The sequence below is a fragment of the Capricornis sumatraensis genome, chromosome 11 (genome assembly GCF_032405125.1).
Source record: "Capricornis sumatraensis isolate serow.1 chromosome 11, serow.2, whole genome shotgun sequence".
NCBI classification, from domain to species: Eukaryota; Metazoa; Chordata; class Mammalia; order Artiodactyla; family Bovidae; genus Capricornis; species Capricornis sumatraensis.
Window position 1 is genome coordinate 89,297,727 of NC_091079.1, and position 21,055 is coordinate 89,318,781.

At 36.7% G+C, this 21,055-nt stretch overlaps 1 protein-coding gene and 1 pseudogene across 1 annotated transcript in view; one reads left to right on the forward strand and one right to left on the reverse strand.

The window, feature by feature from the left end:
* Positions 1-909: 909 nt before the first annotated feature.
* TMEM67 (transmembrane protein 67) overlaps positions 910-21,055 on the reverse strand; it is a 43,200-nt gene continuing 23,054 nt past the window's right edge. Inside the window, exons 17-28 of the mRNA XM_068983881.1 lie at positions 19,675-19,773; positions 19,356-19,442; positions 18,043-18,142; positions 17,810-17,949; positions 16,085-16,225; positions 11,553-11,633; positions 10,950-11,066; positions 5,982-6,098; positions 5,773-5,877; positions 5,087-5,189; positions 2,011-2,153; positions 910-1,079 (exon numbers count right to left, since the gene is read on the reverse strand). Of these exons, the coding sequence (XP_068839982.1) occupies positions 999-1,079; positions 2,011-2,153; positions 5,087-5,189; positions 5,773-5,877; positions 5,982-6,098; positions 10,950-11,066; positions 11,553-11,633; positions 16,085-16,225; positions 17,810-17,949; positions 18,043-18,142; positions 19,356-19,442; positions 19,675-19,773 (1,314 nt within the window). The 3' untranslated portion in view covers positions 910-998. The remainder of the gene's footprint in view (positions 1,080-2,010; positions 2,154-5,086; positions 5,190-5,772; positions 5,878-5,981; positions 6,099-10,949; positions 11,067-11,552; positions 11,634-16,084; positions 16,226-17,809; positions 17,950-18,042; positions 18,143-19,355; positions 19,443-19,674; positions 19,774-21,055) is intronic.
* Positions 13,080-13,381, forward strand: LOC138088779 (signal peptidase complex subunit 1 pseudogene; annotated as a pseudogene).

Consider the following 21,055-nt stretch of genomic DNA (forward strand, 5'->3'; position numbering starts at 1 on the left):
AACCAGAAGGCAGAAAAAAATGTTGCTTTGGGCATTAATGACCATTAAACTTGAATAAAAGGTGACTTTCAAGTTCACAGTATACAATGAAAAGGATTATTAAAGAATACTTTGAAAAAAAATGATATCATGCAGAATTATTGGCTATGTGGCTCAGGCCTAAGTTCCCTTTCAATAAACCACTTTCACATAACATGATAACTTATAGTTCATTTGTTATTTATAATCTTTAAACACAATTGAAGAGCAAATGTTTGGAAGTGCTTTTAAAATGTTGAGTAATTAAAATGTATAAAAAACTATCAGGGAAAATGTCACATATTACAGCTCAATAATGTAAGTGATATTTATATATTATAGATATAAATACACTTCATAGAAACAGCATGCTTCAGGGAAACAAAGGACTGAGCGTGTACCACCTCACAAACTGCCTATGAATCCAGTAGTGAATCAGTTCACTGCCAGAGTGAGCAACTGAGTCAGCCCACATACAATTTCAAATATCTAAGTAAACTTGAAAATATTTTCAACATTTATTTAACCATAAAATATGTAAAACAAAATGAACTGAAAACTAGGCTTGAACTGGAATCAATTTTTTTTTCAATGTGAGAAAACATACACAAATCTAGTTATAAAATAATCTTACAGACACAAATGATGGGGACCGTTTTGATTATCATTTAAAAAATGTTATGCTGAAAGCAATTTAGACTTTTTTTTTGGTCCCATTGTCAGAGCTATCTAGTTTATGAGCTGGTGAATTAAATACCATGCATAACAGGGAAAACAATATTTTTCATTGTATCATATTACATATTCACAAAGCAAGTTTATGTTTCTATGACTTATAAAAATAAATCTTCCTATAGATTAAAAAACAAATAAAAATAGAATAATTTGTATTACAAGTTTTAAAAAATAAAGCAAACTGACTTGATAATCATGACCTTTTTTTTGGCCATGATTATAATTGTCCTTATCTACTCAATAAATTAAATCAGGAATCTTTGATCCACCAGTGTTTTGGACGCCAAATTCTTCTGTCCCACTGCATTACGAATAAATCTAAAAATCTGAGAAAAAAAAGTAAAAACAATTCAGAGGGAAAACACATATAAAGGAAATTAAGTGTGAATATCAGTTAGAATATCTAAATTAAACTAGCCAATTCTTGCGGCTATTTTCGTGTAGCAGACACCTGAATTCCATGGTGATGCACAAAACTATTTCAAGACTATCATCTTTCATAATACTGAAGCAGTGTATGTCCCTATTCAGAATATGTTTTAATAAATTAATACAAATTCCCTTATGTTCATAGGAATATACCTTGAAATATTTGGCAAGACAAGTTTCCCCTAGCTCTAAAACCTATGGGAATATCAAAAGAACTGTTAGGAAAAAAATGTGTTCCTAATTCTAGATCTCTATCAAGAACTAACTCATCATACCACTAATTCATACACTACTTTGACCTAAGTGGGGAATATGTCGGTGATACGAATGCTAACATTTCTAGAACAAACTTGGCTTTTCTTGAAGTCTCCATTTCAGATTCCACACTGATCCACGCAGCTGTTTTTTCATCCAAGCAGGTAGGTGATATGTGAATTGAAAATTATACTGGCTGAGCCCTGAACTAGATCTCAGAGTTTGCCTCTTGTAATGGTAACATTGGTGCAGATGGTAAATGGGATTCTAATTCTGCTCAATGCTGGCATCTAAGAGAGAAAGGTAACTTAAGTGTCTTCCTACTGGATTTCTTTCACATTTGGTCAAGCAACTTATGCCCTCCGCAAGTCCTTGGTATTTCACTGACTCTGAAGGAGAGTGTAAAATGAACTTGGTTGAAATGTTTTTCCTTTCTTTGGCAGGACTAATCAAATTCTAAATCTTTATAAATTCTGAGTGTAAGTAGACACTGATACTCTCTGCAATAAAAATAAATATCCACTTCCCACATATTTCTCTTCAAAGAAATCCACAAAAAATTCTTAAATTTACCTCTTGTTGTAGATATGTAAGGAAGGCTGCTAAAACAAAATTTTGGCAAGCCAAATCCACAACACAGAAGAACATCAGATCATAAATAAGAAGAGTAGCTTCATTTCCATAATACAGAACATTGCTGAAAGAATATCCTTCATCTATTTTAAAAAAAAGGCAATTTAGAAGATATAAATTAGAAATTTAAAAACAGAATAATAAATGTGATAAATTTCTGGTGATAAAACTTGAATATTTAAAATAACTAGTTACTATAATACTCCATGGCTATTATATGTCAATTATACTTGAATTTAAAAAAAAGAAAAAATATTTCATGACTTATAAAAAATAAACAAGGGGTATTAAATTTGCTAATCTAAAATGTTAACCAAGGAAAGTAGTTTTAACATTTGCAGCAAAGGCTTGGTAACTGCTACTAATTTAAGTATGCAGTCTGTATTTTTCAATGATCAGATAATGAATGTCCTTTCTCTATTTGTTTATATAACTAAAGGTTAAAGAATCTTAGAAAAATTCTCAAAGATAAGATTAAATTTAAAAAGCAAAACACACTCTCTTGTATAGCAGAGCATTGTAAATAAAAACACAGCATTGTAAATCAACTATACTTCAAATTTTTTTTTTTTAAGGCAAAACAAAACCAGCAAGGACTAGAAGAGTGTGTTACAATTTATGCCTCAAACAGTTCCCCAAGGTTCTGCTCTGAGACCTCTTTTCACGCTCCAAGCAGGGGTGGGTTCATCCTTTTGGGGATGTGAACACCCCTTTAAAATTCGAATGAAAGGTACAGATCCTTTCACAGGAGGCAGTGGGGAAAGCACACACATATGGTTCTCGCACACAATTTCTGGGAGGGCCAGAGCCTCTTCAGCGATGCACTGGCCCGGGAACACCCAGTTAGGACCCTTGTTTTTATACAAGAGGGCATCTGGCTTGCTTATAACACTTTTTATCCAGATGCTAGTTACAGGAATATATTCAGTTTGTGAAAATTCACTGAGCATGAAGCTATATCCTTACAAGATGTGCACTTCTGTGCATATACTTGTATACATATTCTAACAAACAAGCCAGCTCTGTAGACTCTTCCTGGGCAACCTTTCACTGCTGCTGCTCCAGCAATGACCTCCTCTGACGACACTTCCCAACTTACTGTGCACTTTCACGTTCCCCTCAGATCCAGTCCCCCAGCCCCTTACGTTTAATGGCCGACGGGACATCTCTTCCAAGATGTCTCAAAGGTGCCACAAGACACCACATACTCAAAACCAAACTCATCCTCTTCCCCTCACAACCTGACCCTCCACCTGCACTCCACTCCGTCTCTCGGTGAAGGGCGGCACCACCGGCAGCCACCTCGCCAAGCTGGAAGTCCACATCATTTTTGACTGCTTCTTCTCTCCTACCCCTTCTTTCCCTTAACATTTCTGGCAATCTCTTCCTCTTTATCCCATCACTACTGCCTTTGCTCATATTCTCATTTCCCTACAGAGATGAAGATGGTGATGATGATTGTATTATTATTATTAGAAATGGTAACAACATCATTTTACTGAGTGCCTACCCACACCAGGTTCTTTACACAACGATTACACATGTGTAAACACAACAACCTTTAGAAGGTTATATTTTACAGGAGTTTAATAATTAAAGTTCAGAAAGGAAAACAACTTTCTCACGTTCACGAAACTAGTAGCAGATTTCAAACCCAAGACCAGAAGACTCTGAAAGCTATATTCTTAATGACTAAGTCATATTATTATAGTCTTGCATCTGTTTAACTCCTGCCAAAATAATTCTTCCAATTTATGAATCAGATATGAAGGCTTTCTGATGACATCCATGTTCATTAAAAGTGGTTTCCAAATTATTCTGATCATGTATCCCTATCAGAATAAAATGTTGAGCATGCATCTCATAATAGGCATAGTTTATGAATTACTACTACATATAATTTTAAAAATATATAAATTAAGAATGATGGAATTGCAAATATACAAATAGACTTTTTAATACTTTCTTTTCATACCTTCATGGAGCAACCAGTGCATGTCCTGTAGGACAAAACATTTTTAAAAAATGTTTCTGAAAACAAGTGCTCTATGGATAAAATAAAGCAAAACTCCTTAAGGTGTCAGACAAGGCCTTTGGGATTCGGTCTCTCCCCTCTTTATCATTCATGCACTGTCTCACTCCATTCCAGACTTCAATCATAAAGTTCGTAAGTACATAATGCCCTTTCCCCCTTCTGCACAAATGTCTTCACCTCTCTTCCCTGGACCCTCCTGTTTGACAACTAACTTATTGTTAAGACCCAGTTCAGACTTCACCACGTTGTCATCTGGCTTCACTCTGCGTCTAGCTAAGTTTCCGTTCCACACCCAGTATAATTCGTGTCTGCACACACTTCTATCCCAGCATCACTCCACTCATCCATCACATGCCTACCTTCCACAATCTGCTATCAAGATGCCCAAGGGAGGGACCATTGGTCTGTGTATCCCAGGACTGGCACAACATGTGCTTCTCAATAACACGAGGGTAAGTGATATCCAGGCCAGGATACTGGGTATAGCATACCATTTCCATTCTTCCCAAGCCACACAAGAGGTTATTAACATATGTATTAAAAGTGACATACTTTCTTTTTAATGATAAAAAAACCATTTTAGTCACTATTCCTGTCATATATATGTGCCATTTTTAAGAAGTTGGATAAAACAAAAACTTAAGATAAATCATGAACATTATTCTTTAAATGTTTCATAAGTGTGGCACTGAATATTTCAATACATAAACTTTTATGTATTTGTTTTACTATCTCTTCCATGTGTACAACTGATTTTAAAATTCAGCTTCATTTTTTACTTTTTTGTAGAATAATTATCTTGTATATATGTTTCTTCCTACATGACCTATAATAAAATGGGACATAGAAAACTACTATAATTCCTTGAAGTTTACTAAGTTTTCTAGATAAAGGTATAAAATCAAAAGACAATAACTACAATTATGTTCTTTCAAGCTTGGGAAATAAAAATAAAGTTCATCAAAGACATTTGAAGGATACCATTGTAAAAGATGCTTTTTTCCATTGGTTCCATGAATTCCATTCCAAGAATTCTTTCAAGAAGCAATTTATCTTTTATAAAGTAGTCCATTTCCTTATGAACCTAATACCAAAAATAAGAGTCATTTGAAAATAGCAGTGAAATAAATGCTTCCCAATTTTTATAAAATCAGAAGGAAAAAACAATGAAAGTACCCAAAGAAAATCTTTGGGTTTGGTTCTTCAAAGACAATTTATTACACTGGACTTTATAACAAAATTCTCTTTAAGAATGTTTTAAATTTTAAACTCTGATAGTAGTACTTAGGGCTAGCTGTACTGAAAATCAGTTTATAACGAGCTTTTCATAAATACAACCATAGCATATTTCTACAATAAATAATTGATAATATTTGGTAACTAACAAAATTCCAGTATAGACATATTTTAAGGTAATCATCATGCTAACAGACATGTAACAATCTCGTTTTACTTTTACATAACCTAACTCCATCCACAAAGTATTAATTTTTTCAGCCAAAACAGTATTAGTTTTTACAGCAAAAACAACCAACCAGCCAACCAACCAACTCCACAAGGGTTCTAAGTTCACTGACTTGGTTGACAGAAGAAATAACTGACATTCCTGGTTACCCTTTTAAATACTGCATTTTGACTCTAGCTTAGAAATAAATGATGATACATACATGATCGATGAAAGAGCCAAGAAATTTATTCATAGTATGATATGCTTTTACACTCTGCTCAAAAGTACTTCCTGAGGAACTCAAGAGTCTCGCAGGGCCATTTTTCTAATGTGAAAAGAGACAAGGGTAAATGAAACATGCCCTATGTTCTCGGTATCTAAATAACACGAAATATTGAGAAAATATATCTGCATTGTAGTTATACAAACCCTTGTTAGTGTCTCATGAATTCTGTCATAGTGTTGCCTCATCTGGCTAGAAATTGCAATCTGAAAAGTCTGACCATCTGTATTAGGTACCAAACCTCTTTGGCTACATAAATTTTCCTGAAAAGTTAAAAAAAAATTATGTTACAATCAAGATAATGAAAATTCTGCCTATCTTAAAAAGAAGATGCAATATTTAATATTACAAGACTTAGAAGCCAACTAAAGTTGTACTGAAACTCTATTTGAGACAAAGCAATTTTAATAGTATCCAAGGTTGCCACTACCCTCCAGGTCTTACTAATTTCTACATCATACCTCTGTGCAGGTGGCTTTACTCCTCCCTACTTAAAAACAAACAAACAAACAAAAACTCAAATACTAAGTTTACCATATATTGATAGTCTTAGCTTTCTTTATAATCAATTTATTGCTCTTTAATAAATGATAAAAAGTCTAGTCTAGAATTACCAACTTTTATAAATGGTCTTTTTTTGTTCTCTAAACACTTTGCATCAGTTCAGTCGCTCAGTCGTGTCCGAATCTTTGCAACCCCATGAATTGCAGCAAGCCAGGCCTCCCTGTCTATCACCAACTCCCGGAGTTCACTCAGACTCACATCCATCAAGTCCGTGACGACATCCAGCCATCTCATCCTCTGTCGTCCCCTTCTCCTCCTGCCCCCAATCCCTCCCAGCATCAGAGTCTTTTTCCAGTGAGTCAACTCTTCGCATGAGGTGGCCAAAGTACTGGAATTTCAGCTTCAGCATCATTCCCTCCAAAGAAATCCCAGGGTTGATCTCCTTCAGAATGGACTGGTTGGATCTCCTTGCAGTCCAGGGGACTCTCAAGAGTCTTCTCCAACACCACAGTTCAAAAGCATCAATTCTTCAGCACTCAGCTTTCTTCACAGTCCAACTCTCACATCCATACATGACCACAGGAAAAACCATATCCTTGACTAGACGGACCTTTGTTGGCAAAGTAATGTCTCTGCTTTTGAATATGCTATCTAGGTTGGTCATAACTTTTCTTCCAAGGAGTAAACGTCTTTTAATTTCATGGCTGCAATCACCAAGCCAGGCTACAGCAATATGTGAACCAGGAACTTCCAGATGTTCAAGCTGGTTTTAGAAAAGGCAGAGGAACCAGAGATCAAATTGCCAACATCCGCTAGATCATGGAAAAAGCAAGAGAGTTCTAGAAAAACATCTATTTCTGCTTTATTGACTATGCCAAAGCCTTTGACTGTGTGGATCACAATAAACTGGAAAATTCTGAAAGAGATGAGAATACCAGACCACCTGACCTGCCTCTTGAGAAACTTCTATGCAGGTCAGGAAGCAACAGTTAGAACTGGACATGGAACAACAGCCTGGTTCCAAATAGGAAAAGGATTATGTCAAGGCTGTATAATGTCACCCTGCTCATTTAACTTATATGAAGAGTATATCATGAGAAACGCTGGGCTAGAAGAAACACAAGCTGGAATCAAGATTGCCGGGAGAAATATCAATAACTTCAGATATGCAGATGACACCACCCTTATGGCAGAAAGTGAAGAGGAACTAAAAGCCTCTTGATGAAAGTGAAAAAGGAGAGTGAAAAAGTTGGCTTAAAGCTCAACATTCAGAAAACGAAGATCATGGCATCTGGTCCCATCACTTCATGGGAAATAGATGGGGAAACAGTGGAAATAGTGTCAAACACTTTCAATACACTTCCTCAATTAATTTCACTAAAAAGGTAGTGATATATGACCCAATGGTTAATGTTACAGATCAGATTTCTACTGCAAGTCTCTTTGACACAATTTGATTCCTGAGATATGTCTTGCATAGGTAACATTTTACCCTACCCTTGACCTAGCCAATTTTCATAGATGCTTCACAGTTCAGCTTAAGTATTCTTGCCTCTGTTCTTAACTTTATTTGCCTACTCTGGAGCTTAACATTCTCCTCCTTTGTCTAAACCTAAGCTGCCAACATGACACTTGGTTTTCTACTGACTTCAAGGCAGTCTATGTGTAGTGAATTTCTTTATAAAAAAAAATTCTGATTGTAGAGAATTTATAAAATACAGAGAAATACAAAAAGAAAAAACATTCATCTATAATTGCAACACCAGGAGATACCAGCGTTTTAAGGTATTCCATTAGCTGTTGTCTAGGCATATACATAGAGATGGTATAAAATCTGGATCATACTGATTTCTTTTTCATGTAACATTATATTCTGAGCAACTCTTGGGATCACTAAATGTTCTATAAAACATGAGTTTTAATGTTTACCTAAGGTTTCACTGTATAGATAAACCAATTTACTTAATATTCTTTCATTTTTATGTATTCTTTGTCCTTATAAATAACTTAATATTCTTTAATTTTTATGTAATCTTTGTCCTTATAAATAACTCATGATAAAGATCCTAAACATAATCACTTATTCACATTGTTAATTATTTCCTTTAGTTAGATTCATAGAATCAGTAAGCTGAAGATAATGAACTCTAAGAAAGCTCTTGGCAACAAATGCTTTCCAGCAGGTTTATGAAAATGTATCCTAAGATCAGTGCCCATTACACCTTGTCCTTGATGCTACTAAGTATTAGCTTTTTAAAATAAAAGTTTGGTAATTTGAAGAAAATAAATATATCATTTTTACATTCATTTCCTCCATGATTTGTGAGTTTAACATTTTTAGAGGTTTTTAGTCTATTCTGTTACTTTACTTATTTTAAAAAATCTTTGTGTCATTGAAGAGTTATTATTAATTTTTTTTTGCTTGCTTGTTTTTTCTTTTTCTTGGCTGTGCTCGTGCGACAAGCAGAATCTTAGTTTCCCAACCAGGGTCAAACCAGTCCCCCCGCAAAGGAAGCATAGAGTCTTAACCACTGGATTGCCAGGGAATTCCCTCTATTAAGCTTTTAACTTAGTTTGCTTATTGATTTATATGTTTTCAGTATTGTGATCAATATCTTTGTCATATTTACTATGGAAATTTTACCCTATGTCTTTTATCTATATAATTGTGGCTATATAAATGTCCTATACATTAATAAATATTCTATACCATAAATAATACTTTGATACTTTCTCTATTTTATGCTTTGTCATCTCCCAAACTAAAATATTCTTTTCTAGGTTTTCATAGTTTCATGTTTAAAATTTAACTCTTCAATCCAGGTATAATTTCTCACAGTTAACCAACTGATTCAGTTCAATGTATTAAATAAATTGTTCCTCTAAAAGATGCTTACTCCTTGGAAGGAAAGTTATAACCAACCTAAACAGCATATTAAAAAGCAGAGACATTACTTTGCCAACAAAGGTCCGTCTAGTCAAGGATATGGTTTTTCCAGTAGTCATGTATGGATGTGAGAGTAGGACTATGAAGAAAGCTGAGCGCCAAAGAATTGATGCTTTTAAACTGTGGTGTTGGAGAAGACTCTTGAGAGTCCCCTGGACTGCAAGGAGATCCAACCAGTCCATCCTAAAGGAGATCAGTCCTAGGTGTTCACTGAAAGGACAGATGTTGAAGCTGAAACTCCAATGCTTTGCCCACCTGATGCAAAGAACTGACTCATTTGAAAAGACCCTGATGCTGGGAAAGATTGAGGGCAGGAGAAGGGGACGACAGAGGATAAGATGGTTGGATGGCATCCCCGATGCAATGGACATGGGTTTGGGTAGACTCTGGCAGTTGGTGATGGACAGGGAGGCCTGGCATGCTGCGGTTCATGGGGTTGCAAACAGTCGGTCATAACTGAGCAACTAAACTGAACTGAGATGTTATGACCATGTTTTAAATTCTTGCAAGTCACAGGTATAGTCCCTTAATCAATAAATCCTCTTGGTTTTTCCTCTTAGGTACATATTTTTCTTTTTTAAATTTTCTTATGGACACTTTCTAAAATATATAGTAGAGAGAACAGTGAACCATCCATCACTCAACTTCAACAATTACTGTTTTACCAATTTTGTTTCATCTATCTTCCTAACTTTTATCTTTTAAAGCAAACTCCAGATACCATGTCATTTCATTCGCAAATTAGTATCTCTAAACAATAAGACCTTGAAAAAAATGCCATTTTCACACCTAATAAAATTGATCTTCCCTTAACATAATTTAATATTTAGCCCATTAAATCGCCAAGAATTTTTCCAAAGCTTTTTTTTTTTTTTTTGATAGTTGGTTCTTTGAATCAGGGTTCAAAGTCTACATGTTGTATTTTTTTTTTCCTTAAAATTAACATCTAACAACTTTCTTCTACCACCACTATCACTTCTCCTTTTCTTTTCATGCCTCTAATTTGTTGGGGACACTGGGTCATTTGTCTTATGAGACATCCTAACATTCTGCATCTGGCTAAACACTTCTGTGGTATTACTTATTTTGTCTCTCTATCCCCTCTATTTACTGTAAACTAGAGACCTGATTTCCTGTTAGAGCTAGAGGCTTGATTACATTCAGGCTCCATTTTCTTAGGCAAGAGTATTTCATGGGTGATATTATGTACTTCCTCACTGCATCATAACAGGAAGTACATAATGTCAGTCTTCCTAACTTTTACATGTTGTAAGACTGAGCCAGTGTGTTCAGATAATGTCAACCTGATTATAAAGTTCCCTGTTATCCTTCACTTAATTGTTTTAGCATCCATTGACGATTGTAGCCTATATGTATTAATTCATTAGTCAATACAAAATGGTAATTTTCTAATTTAGAATTCTTTTACTTGCTTCCTTTAGGAAGATCTTTCCCTTGTGAATTATTCAGTTTACCTTAAAATACACTCCATAAAGGAACTGCAGGATGATATGTGATTTGTTCTTTTTTAATGTTCAGGGTAATGAGTTGATATTCTAGCAACTTTTAAAAGTAATCAATGAGGATTTTTAAAAAAATACTACTACAAATCCCAGATTACAAGAACCTCTCAGCTTAAAAAAACAAAAGATGTAAAATATACCGCTTCTCTTTTAAGATTCCTATTCATTTCTTCCATATTAGTATCAGCATGCCCATGTACTGATCTACCATGGATGTAGTAGCCAAAACATCTGTGGGATAACAGAAGCACTGATATCTATAAAAAGAGAAGGACCAGTTAGCAATGCAACTGCAGAACAATAAAAATTAAGTGCTTCTTGAAATTGCTTCCTTTCTCTCAAAATAATGAGAGTTGAATTCTTAGACAACATATAAAGGGAATAATAAGGTAATAAAGGATAATGAGGTTATTTTAAAAAGCAGATGAAAAAGAGACTGAAGACACTTCCAAGAAAAGAACAAACAGGATTGACACATGAAAACCTTTCAGGGATTTCAGGCTGAGTCAACTATTTGGTAGCATTAAGGATTTACAATTAAGAAGTTGCAAATAGAGAAGGAAAATTTAAGGCAGCAAATATTAAACTTGTAGCTCATTATAACCATCTCTGGAATTAACCACCAGTGGAAATCAGACTAAAAATCCAATCATAGCAAATCACTTCAAAGCCTCTTTTAATGTACTCATGACCTTTAAAAAGGGAGAAATAACAGTTGCAAGATAAAGTCAGAAAGTACTTACGTTACTCATACAGCACAAATCAACAAACTGTCGAATTTTATCTTCTATAAATCTCTCATAGAAGACACCAAAGAACACAATCTGAAACATTAAGCCAAGTTCATGCGTATTAGATTTTAGGATTTAATTTTCTTTTATAGCCACAGTATAGTATATTAAGAAAAACTAAGTTCCAAACAAGAACATAGGGGCCAATAATGATTCCTGTGGGATAAAATCCTACTTAGCATCTCCTATTCTTCTGTCAAAGGAAGAGTGTTTTGGAATTCTGTTAAGATTCACTGAGGGGGCTTATTTTGAATTTAAAAACTTTTCTGTGTCATTAAAATAAGATAGGACAAACACAGGGAGAGGAAGTAAGGGGCTTTGAAAACCTTAGGATAAACCAATGCATTATGGCCAGTTTAGGTCTCGTTCTGCAATTCTGCTCATCTCCTAAATTCCAAAGTCTACTAGAGAAATTGCTTGTTTTTCAAATTAATCTCTGATAGAGTAGCATATAAAAAGCATATGTCAAGTATTGTGTTTCAACTACAGATAATGTGTTAAACATTCAGATGGAATGGTTTCAAGTGTTTTCTTAGATCTAATAATGCTGCAAAGGGAAGTTATATAAATCAAAAGAGAAGAGTTTACACTGTAGAGCTTAGATATCCTTCAGAGAAAGACAACACTTCCTAACCACCCTATTCAAAGCTGTCCCCACTCCTATCTTTCCTCCCCCTTACCTCCCTCTACTTGCTATCTCATCTGCCTGCTGACGCTCTTCACAGCACTTGTCACACTTGTAATTTGTTCCTGTTACAGCGTATCTTTGGGCTGGCCATTGCCTCCCACATAAAATAAACTCAGATATGGGAATTAATACATAAATGAATCTACAGCAGCTGAATACTAAAAACGCTTTCCTAAATATACTACATACATATTTTAAAGCTCCTTTAAATGACATGAAAAACAGTAACAAAGTTTAAAAACTAAGAGATACCACTTAAAAATTGAAGAAGCTGGGCTGGGGAATGAATAATAAAACCTAACCTTATGAGAATCAAGAAGCGTTTGTACAGACAAATTTATGGAACTGCTAAAAGTTAACTCCTTTAACCTTTAAGGTTAAAGAAACTCTTAAGGATACATAAACACTGATAATCTGAGGATGTGACCATGGAGAGACATACGTCTCTATCAAATGGCAGCAGAGTGAAAGACAAAAAGCGAGGTTAGACAGTAGTGCCCAGGACGGCCAGCTGCTGCTCCAACGAGCCTTTCCCCTCTCTCCTCGGGACAGACCCCCTGTGTGGGCACGCTGCTGCCCAGCGGACAGTGTGGGGAGGAGTGGCCATGTGACCAAGTTCTGGCCAAGGAGAGGTCGAACACACTTCTGAAAAGGCTCTCAAGGAGGAGGGGGTGAGCGGTCATCACACTTCCCGGGTCAGCCGGCCCTCCAGTCTGCAGGGAGGACCAGCCCCCGGCCCGTACGGCCCCCAAGCTGGGGCCCTTGCCCCATTCCCGCCCACTCACCCCGTCATGCCAGAGCATCTGGACTCATCGCTCACAATCAAGGATTACAAGGGCCGCACACTAGCTGAACACGTTTCAGGATCTGACTCTTTTCTACAGCACTTGGATTTATCTATGGGTATGTGGCTAAACAGCCTGGATGAGCTACATAGTTACGGCAGGATTTGCCTTATTGCGTTTGCTGATGTTTACTTCACAGCCCATTTATCACCGACACCTCCTCAAGGGGTTACCTGTTCGAGACTCCAGCACACAAGACAAGAAACCAGGGGAAAAAAACAATTCAGAGGCATGCTAAAAATAATTGATAGGGGTTTTCACAGCTCAGCTTCACTACTTCACCTGCTTGTTTCATGTGAAATGAGCTAAACAGTTTTCATGCCTAAAATCCGAGCTAAAAACCACCTACGCTCAGCTATACACAGATTCTGTTCTGCCTGTTTTACTTCTCAATTAGGTTTTGATTTATAAAACTTTTAGACTTTCTTTTCACAATCTTCCTCTGAAATGGAGAAAACAAGTATGCAAAGTTTCTGCAGGTCTATAAAATAAGGAAGAATAAATGCCTCATAAATGATAATAATAATTTAACTACTAAAGTTTCATAATTCATTATGGGTAGTTAAGCTGTTGCAATGTTTTCAATTAAAATTCATAGTGGAAAAAAAAAAAAGAGGAAAGGGTGAGGTCTTCTCCCCTGGTTCACACCTGCAACCCCATCAGACATTATGGACCATGAGGTGACCTGAGAGGTGAAGTCCTGAGGGGCAAAGCAGAACAACAGGCCTCCAGGTCTGACAGCAGCCACACTGCTGGCCCTGCACTGCTGACCCCTACTCTTCTTTCGCACGAGACGGAGAAAAGCTACTTTCATTTCAGGCCCTGTCAGTCTGAGTTTTTTCTTTTAGTTGTTGTACTCAACCAATATGAAAAGCTTCAGATGGTATTCCTTTAAATTCTCTGCTGCTGCTGCTACTGCTGCTAAGTTGCTTCAGTTGTGTCCGACTCTATGTGACCCCATAGATGGCAGCCCACCAGGCTCCCCCGTCCCTGGGATTCTCCAGGCAAGAACACTAGAGTGGGTTGCCATTTCCTTCTCCAATGCATGAAAGTGAAAAGTGAAAGTGAAGTTGCTCAGTCGTGTCCGACTCTTAGCAAGCCCATGGACTGCAGCGTACCAGGCTCCTCCGTCCAAGGGATTTTCCAGGCAAGAGTACTGGAGTGGGGTGCCATTGCCTTCTCCACAACCAGAAAAATCTGATCTGTTCACAAAAACTGTATTAGTGACATACAGTGACAAACAACAGTCACTATAACTGCTATATGTCACCAGGGATTCGCTGGTGGCTCATCTGGTAAAGAATCTGCCTGCAATGTGGGAGACCTGGGTTTGATCTCTGGGTTGGGAAGATCCCCTGGAGAGGGGAATGGCTACCCACTCCAGTGTTCTGGCCTAGAGAATTCCTTGGACTGTATAGTTCCTGGAGTCACAAAACGCCAGACACTACTGAGCAACTTTCATGTAAGTTATATCTCAATAAAACTAAAAGGGAAAAAAAAAATCAAACCCCATATTATTTTAATCTAATTTTATTTCAAATCCTAATTTCTGTTTGTCTTTCTTCTGTGATTGTCAAACTATCCCTCACTAGCTCTATTCTGCAGCTTTAAGTTTGAACAACTCTTTACAATGACATCTAGATCTAATTCTGTAGGAATTTGGGGACTTCAATTCCAAAATCTTTTTAAAATTTAGTTTTTAAGGCAAATATAAGCTCTCCAGTTTATAGGAAATCCCACCTTCCTTTGCTTATTTAAAAGTTAAATCTTTTTTTTTTTTTTTAACTGAAACTTTATTACTTATGCCTTCCCCCCAACCACAAGCACTCTTTAGCCTTAAATAACGTTGTGTGCCCACAACTACAACAGTTTATATTTGCTCAGGAACATATAATCACATTAAAAATAAGTAACTTTCTACTTCATAGTTCAGTTGGCAAAAGTTAAAGAAATCTTAAACTGAAAGGCTTTTCCCACTCATTGGCGTGTCTATAAGCAAGAAAAAGAAATGCAGAGACTAGAGTTAGTTAAGTGCTGTAGCTCCTGCTTCTCCTTTTTTCCTTTCATTCTTTTTTTTTTTTTTTTAGCTATAAGAAGATAAAGGAAATAAGCATAGCAAAGATCCTCTGCTAGAGCTGTGCGTCCTCAGAGTTTAGTTTCAGCTATTTCAATTAATATTTCAAAGAAAACTTTGAAATTTATGTGAGATTTAATGATATATAAATGAATGTAAACAAAATGTTAGTTTTCAAAAGCAAAGATTGAGGGTACCTTAGCAATTCCTATCATTATACAGAAACTAAATCCTGTAGACTCTGAAAGACCCTTCAGAGTCGCACTATGATAAGAAATGAAATCTGAAATCAGAATGCCTGAGTTCAAATTTCTGTTCTGCTGGTTTCTAATTGTTCTGGGTTCAAATTCCAGTTCTGCTCATTTCTAATCGATTTCTAATATAATATTTGGGCAAATATTTAACCTTTCTGTGCCACCACATCCTCATCTATAAAATGAGGATATTTAAAAGAATCTATCTCTGAGGGCTACTATAAAGATTAAGTAAGTTCATTTGCGTAATGCAATTAACACAGTGCCTGGATTAGCATACTATGTAAGAATTAGCTATTTGCTATCTTTATTATTAATACATCAACCCAATGGACTGTAGCCTGCCAGGTTCCTCCGTCCATGTGATTCTCCAGGCAAGAATACTGGAGTGGGTTGCCATTTCCTTCTCCAGGGCATCTTCCCAACCCAGGGATTGAACCTGGGTCTCCTGCATTGCAGGAAGACTCTTTGCCATCTGAGCCACCAGGGAATCTTTATTATTGTTCTTGTCACCTTCTTTATACTGTAGAAATCCTGTTGTGGTCAACAGCTGACGATCAGTATATAAACAGAGTTAAAAATATAGAGAGGTTATGTTGCTTAAAAGTATAATCTCCTGTTACCTGTATAATTCCAATGACCAGCCAAAGAGCAGAAGACACCGCATATCTCAAAATGCGGCTGTAAGGAGCTATGTAGCTAGGTGGGCTTCTGGAAAGACTAGAGGATGAGTCCATTAATGCTAAGTTCTTGAATCCCACAACCTTAAATAAAAAGAACAAAATAATTTTAAAATATATGGAAAAAGAAAACCCCTGTAGTCTGAAAATTAGACACCTCTCTCTACTCCTTCCCTTGAAAAACTAAAGTATTGAAGTTTGTACAAACAGTAGAAAATCTAGATAAAAATAATTATCAAGTATTTTAATTACAAAGTATTTAATACAAAATTTTAGCTAGTCTATTAGGTAGTCTCTTCGATAGGACTCAAGGCCAGTTCAGCTCAGTTGCTCAGTCATGCCCAACTCTTTGAGACCCTGTGGACTGCAGCACACCAGGCCTCCCTGTTCATCACCAACTCCTAGAGCTTGCTCAAACTCATGTCCATCGAGTTGGTGATGCCATCCAACCATCTCATCCTCTGTCATCCCCTTTGACTCAAGGCCAAATATAACCTTATTATCATATACACTGACAAAGCTTAAAAATTTCTGTCAAAAAAATAAAGCTGTGGCTCAGCTGGTAAAGAATCCGCCTGCAGTGTGGCAGACCTGGGTTCGATCCCTGGGTTGGGAAGATCCCCTAGAGAAGGGAAAGGCTACCCACTCCAGGATTCTGGCCTGGAGAATCCCATAAACTATAGCCCATGGGGGCGCAAAGAGTCGCACAAAACTGAGCAGCTTTCACTTTCACTTTCAGTAAACTACCAATGAACAACCAGCAATCCATGACAGGCACTACGCAAAATACTTTTTATACTTTAAAACACTATTTTCCAAAATGCTTTTTGAGGAAGGTATCATGTTATACTCACCTCTATGCTTTCTACTCTCAAAAATTAAAGGCTCTGGAAAGTTTGATGGTAAAGGAAGTTACATGACTTTATGGAATCCAGTATTTTCCAAACTTACTTGATTATAAAATGACTTTCTCACACAATCCCTTTTAAGCTTTAAAAAACAGGACTATAAGTAAGTTTTTGAGATGGTGTTCTTATGTCCCAGAGACACACATGTTCTTCTAGGTTCAAAAAAGGGAAGGAAGGAGAAAAGCAAGAAAGAAGGAAAAAGAAATGCAGACAAACAAAGGAGTCCAACAAAATTTATATCAAACCTTACTTCAGCTAGTTCTAGAGAAAATCTGTTACTTATGCAGTTTCCATATTTCAGTCTCATATTCAGTTCTGAATACTTCCTTTGATAATTCTACCCAGGTCCATCAAATAACTGTAAAGGGGCCATAAGCATGTACCCATTCAGTGTGTGTTGCTAGGCTGTAGCCCCAAATCCTAACACAGGACATGGTCCTTAGTAGGTGTTCAAGGACAGAAAGTAGAATGGTGGTTCCAGGTCTGAGGAGAGGGAAAAAGACGAGCACAGAGTTTTAGTTTTGCAAGATGAAGGGTTCTAGAGATGGACTATACGACAATATGAGTATACTTAACAGTTACTGAACTGTACACTGAAAATAATAAATTTCATGTTATGCGTATTTTTTAAAGGCTCGATAATAATATTTTAAACTTCAGAAAACTCTCTCACTGACAGGAAAACTTAGCTGGAATTACATTAAGTTAACATTTATGAGGTACCCATAAATTGCATACAATTATATAAAATAGTTTATACCTCCAAAAGGAAGAGGACAGTAAGTACTTGAAAGAGTGGGTTAATTTTTCTCACAGTCTGAATTTCGTTCCATTCATTTGCCACAAAATAAGTTCTCCATATGCTTACAGGAACAGTAGCACTCCGGACACCACCCTCACCTGGTTGGGGAGGTAAAATGAGTAAAACGTTTCACCTTCTTCGCTTTACAGTGGTGGCGAAAGAAACTTGGTACAAATGGTTACTTTCATTACCTTCAACAGCTTTAAGAACCTTCCCTTTAGGCCGCTCCCAATCGATAAAGAATATGTCTATGGTAATCTGGGAGATGAGCTTATGCAAAAATTGCAGAGCCTGAGAATGACAAACGAAACACCTTAAAGTACTGGCATTAAGTCTGCTTATGAAACCAACGCTGATTCTTTAAGAAACAAACATCTGCAATCACAGGAAGATATATGGGGCTTCCCTGGTGGCTCAAATGGTAAGCAATCTACCTGCAATGGGGGAGACTCAGGGTCAACCCCTGGGTCAGGAAGATCCCCTGGAGAAGGGAATGGTAACCCACTCCAGTATTCTTGCAGAGAATCCCTGGACAGAGGAGCCTGGTGGGCTACAGTCCATGGGGTCACAAAGAGTCAGAGCGACTAATATTTTCACTGTAAGTTTCACAAGTGACAAAGTTGTCATACCATCAGGGGCTCACCAGAAACTCATCATATAACAGTCACCAAATTCACAGACTTTCTACACACATATTAATTTCACCTTTCCTCCTTCTGTCTTTCTTAGAAATAGGAATATGAAGATAGACATACTGCCTCCCTCCTCACACAGGGATCTTGCCTAAAGGACTGTCTTTCCCAAGGGTTCCAAAAGCCTTTAACTTCTTTATAAGGAAAGGTATCTCCATCTGTAATTGGTTTGCCCTATGAAAGTTTTAGGATGTTCTTACTGCCTTTTTCTCTATTTCTACTATTAAGATTTCTGATGAAAAAAAAAATCCTTTTCATTTACAGAATATGTTTAAACTGAGGCTTCTTCCGAGAAGGTGCATTACTGATCAAACAAAGGTCAAAAATTTAAGTATGGGATGATTCCTCTCTTCCTGGGGCTCACAGATCAGTGGGAACAGCAGTCACTTAATAATCACAACATAACTGGATGAGATGTACAGCAGAGACATGTGAAATCACATCCATTGAAAGAACACTGAAGCAAGGAGGGGGGCTCCCATGGGAAGAGGAGGAAAGGAATGTGGAGGCAGAGAGAACCAATGCTAAGAGTTCAGCACTTTATCCAGAGTGGTACCGTTCACTCTTGATTAACAGTCTACATTAAATAATAAAAAATTATTTAAGGCAGATCTTCAGAATGAGATACCTATTATAAATAAATGCAGACTTCCTAGTAAAAAAGAACAATTCATACCTTCTTCTAAAATTCAACTAAATTTTACACCAAAGATTTTGAAAGCATTTTAACTCTGAAGACTTACGTGCTTATTAGCAGACTTTTTTTTTTAAGCAGACTTTTAAAATTCAGTAACCTGTGCTTTGAAACTTACCTTCAGAGCAAAACCACATCCCACATAAGTAACAAAGCGTTCTTCTTGAGCTGGCACTGGTAGCAAAACAGAGACAGACTTCTGTGCCTGTGATGAAAATTACACTGCTAAGTATGACCACACAAGGTTTTTACTAGGCACAATTTATAACCCAAAGAAAGCATAAAATAAACACAACACACTCAGGGAACAGTGAGTTTAGCACTTTCCCCAGTACTCTTGATTAGAAACACCCTTAAGTAAAAACAGTTGCTTTATAAAGACAGCTTACAAGTTATTCAGGTTGTGGCACTAAGGTTAAATTCAGAAAATCACTTACTTTAAAGAAAATAAGCCAGTAAAGACCTGTTCCTACAGTGATGATAAAGAAAACATTGGCCAGATCACCAGCATAGTAAACCAAGAATTTCGTAACTGTCTGCAATTTAAAAAGAGAATCACAGCTGTTATAGACTCATTCTATTTATACTACTTTAATAACATATTATTATTAATAACATTATTATCAACCCAGTTTCTCAAGCTTGAAGTCTTATTTCATGTATCCATGGATCAGTCAGAAGGACTGACTGCAGCCTCTTCCTAGATACCTTTTGATCCATTTCCAATAACTTCTATCTTATTCAACCCTTCTCATCTTTCACCAACTAAGAACTTTAGAACCACTTTCTAATTTTCACGTTTGGAATCCTCCCCAACGTACCCTCCATACTACCATCAGAATTGGCTTTCTAAAATGTAAATTGGACTGTGTCACTCTCTTTCTTAAAAATGTACAGTGATGCCTCATTAAAATGTAAATTCCTGATCCACAAGGTCCTTTACAACCTAGGCCAAAATTAAATTTTAGCCTCATCTGTCAGTTCCAACAACTTGCTCAATAATTAACCACTCCACACATTAATCCCAAATGTTTTGGGGAATGAAATGAGCATTATTTCAACAGATATTCTTCTCTTCTTCTCTCTGGCAAACTCTCTGGAGCTCTGAGGGCAGAGACCATGTCTCCCTTTGCCCATTATCACACCCCCCAGCACCTCATAGAGCATCTGGCACTCAGACAGCAAGCCATCAGTGACTATTTGTGGAATGCAAAGACTGCTGCTGCTGTTCAGCTGCTAAGTTGTGTCTGACTTTTGCAACCCCGTGAACTGCAGCATGCCAGGCTTCCCTGTCCTTCACTATCTCCAAGAGTTTGTTCAAACTTAGATAGTGCATTGATAACCCAGCTTAAAATTCACTTCTTTTGGATACCTTTCTTGACTCCCCAAACCCTAAATCAAGCCCCCTCCTCTGATTTCCAGGCACATTAGCTCTGGAGACAGGAAGATAACCCAGCACAAACCAGTTTACTATAAGCCTTTCTCGATGGAAATACCACCTATTACTTTGATACGGTAAAAATTAAATGAATAGGAAATTTATTTAATCTCTACAATTTCAGCACGTATAAAATGGGAATGACCATGATACCTAACTTCACAGAGCTATTGTGAGGACTAAAGGAATTACACATGTCAAGGTTAAAAAAGTACCTGGCTTACAGTAATACTCAATAAATGACAGATGACAACAAAAACAAGAACAAATGTAAAAACAATTAAATGAGAAGTGAAACCATAAAGTTAACAGGATAAAATATGGGAGAATCTTTTTGATCTTGACGTAGGGGAGGATATCTCAAACAAGATCCTAAAAGC